Source organism: Nerophis ophidion, linkage group LG24, assembly GCF_033978795.1.
Source record: "Nerophis ophidion isolate RoL-2023_Sa linkage group LG24, RoL_Noph_v1.0, whole genome shotgun sequence".
NCBI classification, from domain to species: Eukaryota; Metazoa; Chordata; class Actinopteri; order Syngnathiformes; family Syngnathidae; genus Nerophis; species Nerophis ophidion.
In genome coordinates, this window is record NC_084634.1 from 27,423,193 (window position 1) to 27,427,086 (window position 3,894).

The 3,894-nt window shown below is 37.3% G+C and overlaps 1 protein-coding gene across 1 annotated transcript; it reads left to right on the plus strand.

The window, feature by feature from the left end:
• The first annotated feature begins 2,053 nt into the window (after positions 1-2,053).
• Positions 2,054-3,031, plus strand: grem1a (gremlin 1a, DAN family BMP antagonist). Its single transcript, XM_061885637.1, is given in 4 exon segments — positions 2,054-2,256; positions 2,328-2,524; positions 2,527-2,706; positions 2,708-3,031. Coding segments are annotated over 3 exon segments (540 nt in total). The 5' UTR covers positions 2,054-2,256; positions 2,328-2,335; the 3' UTR covers positions 2,879-3,031.
• The last annotated feature ends 863 nt before the right edge of the window (positions 3,032-3,894 follow it).

The following is a 3,894-nucleotide window of genomic DNA, read 5'->3' on the forward strand; positions in this document are numbered from 1 at the left end:
TCCAACTCTTTTTGTTGTGTGTGACACATTTGGCGATAAAACAGTGGTTCTCAAAACACTTGGCTCTCCAAGTAGCACTGTAATGACCAGCATGGAAATACAATAGTGTATTAGGCCTAAGTATTCATTAAAAACAAGGCAAAAGTATAATAGTTTTGGCTGCTGCAACATTAGACACAGTTTGAACAGTAACACTGTGTTTGAATATTAAATTAAGTGATTATTTGGCATACCACTAGATGGCGCCAAAGCATAGCTTTTGATTGGTTGATTGAAACTTTTATTAGTAGATTGCACAGTACAAGTACATATTCCGTACAATTGACCACTAAATGGTAACAGCCGAATAAGTTTTTCAACCTGTATAAATCGGGCTCCACGTTAATGGTAAAAAGCTATAGAACAGGGGTCTCAGACACGCGGCCCGCGGGCCAGTTGTGGCCCGCGAGACGTTATTTTGCGGACCCACCTTAACATGAAAGTTTAATATTAGTGTGGCCCGCAAGTTTTATATGAATGGTGCTTGACAGCGTTGTGTGCTCCAAACAGAGACAATTTTTGTTATGTGGGTTCAAAATGTCTCTTTCAACGTTCTGGGTTGCCAACCCCTGCGTTAGTGGGAAAGCGGCAAATAACTGAAAGCGACAGAGACGTTGCCAGGGAGACGTGGGTTTTCTTAGGTGCCTAGCTGCAGTCACACCGCAACACCTGTCCGTCAGTATTAACAGTCCACAATAACCTGGACCAATTCTAACAGTTATTTGTTTTTTTTTTAATTGTATAATTTGCATTGCCTCACACAATGAACACTACATATACAGTGGGGCAAAAAAGTATTTAGTCAGCCAGCGATTGTGCAAGTTCTCCCACTTAAAATGATGACATAGGTCTGTAATTTTCATCATAGGTACACTTCAACTGTGAGAGACAGAATGTGAAAAAAAAATCCAGGAATTCACATTGTAAGAATTTTAAATAATTTATTTGTAAATTATGATGGAAAATAAGTATTTGGTCAACCATTCAAAGCTCTCACTGAGGGAAGGAGGTTTTGGCTCAAAATCTCATGATACATGGCCCCATTCATTCTTTCCTTAACACGGATCAATCGTCCTGTCCCCTTAGCAGAAAAACAGCCCCAAAGCATGATGTTTCCACCCCCATGCTTCACAGTAGGTATGGTGTTCTTGGGATGCAACTCAGTATTCTTCTTCCTCCAAACACAACGAGTTGAGTTTATACCAAAATGGATACATGGATGATACAGCAGAGGATTGGGAGAATGTCATGTGGTCAGATGAAACCAAAATAGAACTTTTTGGTAAAAACTCACATTCTATCACTCACAGTTGAAGTGTACCTATGATGGAAATTACAGACCTCTGTCATCATTTTAAGTGGGAGAACTTGCACAATCTTTGGCTGACTAAATACTTTTTTGCCCCACTGTATTTGTATATGATGCCGCATAACACTCCAGGGACGTCACTTTTTCGCGCTCGCCATCCCGGTATTACCTGCCAACCGCCGTGTTGCTGTAGGGAGGAAAAGCGGAGCAACACACATTGTGAAAAATAATAATATTCTCCGTGCGTCGGCTAAATACAGATATATTCCACTACCACAAGCACGTCTTTTTCAAAGCCTGCAGTAAAGAGAAAGGTTAGTGATGAGCAAAGACAATTCCAGGCAAAGTGGGAGATGCAATATTTCTTTGTTGAGCCCAGGGGAACCCAGACGTGTCTTATTTGCACAGAGAAAGTTGCGGTGCACAAGGGATACAATTTGAAACGTCATTATACAACTAGACATGCTGAAGATATGCAAAACAAATTTTTAAGAAACCTTTTCTTGCGGCCCAGCCTCACGCAGACTCTGCGTTCAGTGGCCCCCAGGTAAATTGAGTTTGAGACCCCTGCTATAGAATGATGTAAAATTATGTTTGAAAAAAAAAAATATATATATATATATATATATATTACATATATATATGTATATATATATATATATATATATATATATATATATATATATATACATACACACACATATATTTACTTTAGTTTGTTGCAATGTAATAGTTTTGGTTGTTCCTGTCTTATAAAATAATTATCTGCGTCAGACACGAGTGGCACGTTTTTGTTTTTTTCTGGAAAGGGGGCATGGTTTCAGGGCAGGAGCAGGAAGAAAGCGCATAAAAGCCAGAGAGGACATGCGCACTCAACACATGCTCGGGATATTCTGGAAGATCAACAGGTAATTCAGTATTTCTAACTGCGTAAAACCTGTGCGTAAAGTGTGCGTAAATGTCTCAGTGTGCTTTCCAGCGTCCACGATGAGAGTCCAGTCCTTGTTGACGTTCTCCGCAGTTCTGGTTCTGGTTCCCAGCAAGTCCGCTGCCTTCCAGGGACAGTCTCCGCACGCAGATAAATCCAACCAGAACGACGCGCCGGCGCGTAATTGCCAGCCGTCACCTCCCATCAGCGGCTTTATTTCCCGCGGGATGGCGCCGGCGGAATCGGCGCCACGGACGAGGTTCTGGAGTCCAGCCAGGAGGCGCTGCACGTAACGGAGCGTCGGTACCTGCGCCTGGACTGGTGCAAGACGCAGCCCCTCAAGCAGACCATCCGCCAGGAAGGCTGCCTGAGCCGCGCCGTCATCAACCGCTTCTGCTACGGCCAGTGCAACTCCTTCTACATCCCCCGGCAACGTTTACCGGGACGGGGACGCCTTCGAGTCCTGCTCGGCCTGCAAGCCCAAAAGCTTCAGCACGGTGACGTACACCCTCTTCTGCCCCGGACAGACCCCGGGGACCAGGAAGAAACGGGTGCAGCGCGTCAAGCAGTGTCGGTGCGCCACCATAGGCACGGATTCATAACTTCACTCCAAAAACCTCGGATTTTTATTTGATTTGATTTTTTTTTCTTACTCTAGAAGTCCAACTCACAATGGACTAAAAACATTCTAATGTGGATCAAATTGGACATATTCCAATATTAATTTATTATTTAAGATGAAATGATATAAAGCACATTGATTTTTTTTTACATTTAATGGGGTTTTGTAGTAATTGCTCAAATATTTTTTGATTTGAACTAAAATAATGAAAAATATTTAGAAAATAGTAAATTAAAATAATTTAGTCAATTTATTTTTATATTAAATTAATACTAGTTTTATTGAATTAAACATATTGACAATGGGTTTTTTCTCAAATGTCAAATGTTTTTTGTATTAAACAAAAATCATTAGTTAAAATTTATCGAAAAATATAAAAAAATATTTGTATCAAAGTGAACATGCCGGTATTCCAATATTAATTTATTATTTTAAATTAAATTACATAAAGCATATAGATTTTTTTTTTACATTTAATGAGGTTTTGTAGTAATTGCTCAAATATTTTTTGATTTGAACTAAAATAATGAAAATGATTTTGAAAATCGTAAATTAAAATAATTTAGTTGATTTATTTTTATATTAAATTAATACTAGTTAAATTGAATTAAACATATTGACAATGGGGTTTTTCTAAAATTGGTCAAATGTTTTTTGTATTGAACAAAATTATTAGTTAAAATTTATCGAAAAATATAATAAAATATTTGTATCAAAATGAACATACCAGTATTCCAATATTATTTTATTTTAAATTAAATTACATAAAGCATATAGATTTATTTTTTTTACATTAAATGAGGTTTTGTAGTAATTGCTCGAATATTTTTTGATTTGAACTAAAATAATGAAAATTATTTTGAAAATCGTAAATTAAAATAATTTAGTTGATTTAGTTTTATATTAAATTAATACTAGTTAAATTGAATTAAACATATTGACGATGGGGTTTTTCTAAAATTGGTCAAATGTTTTTTGTATTAAACAAAATTATTA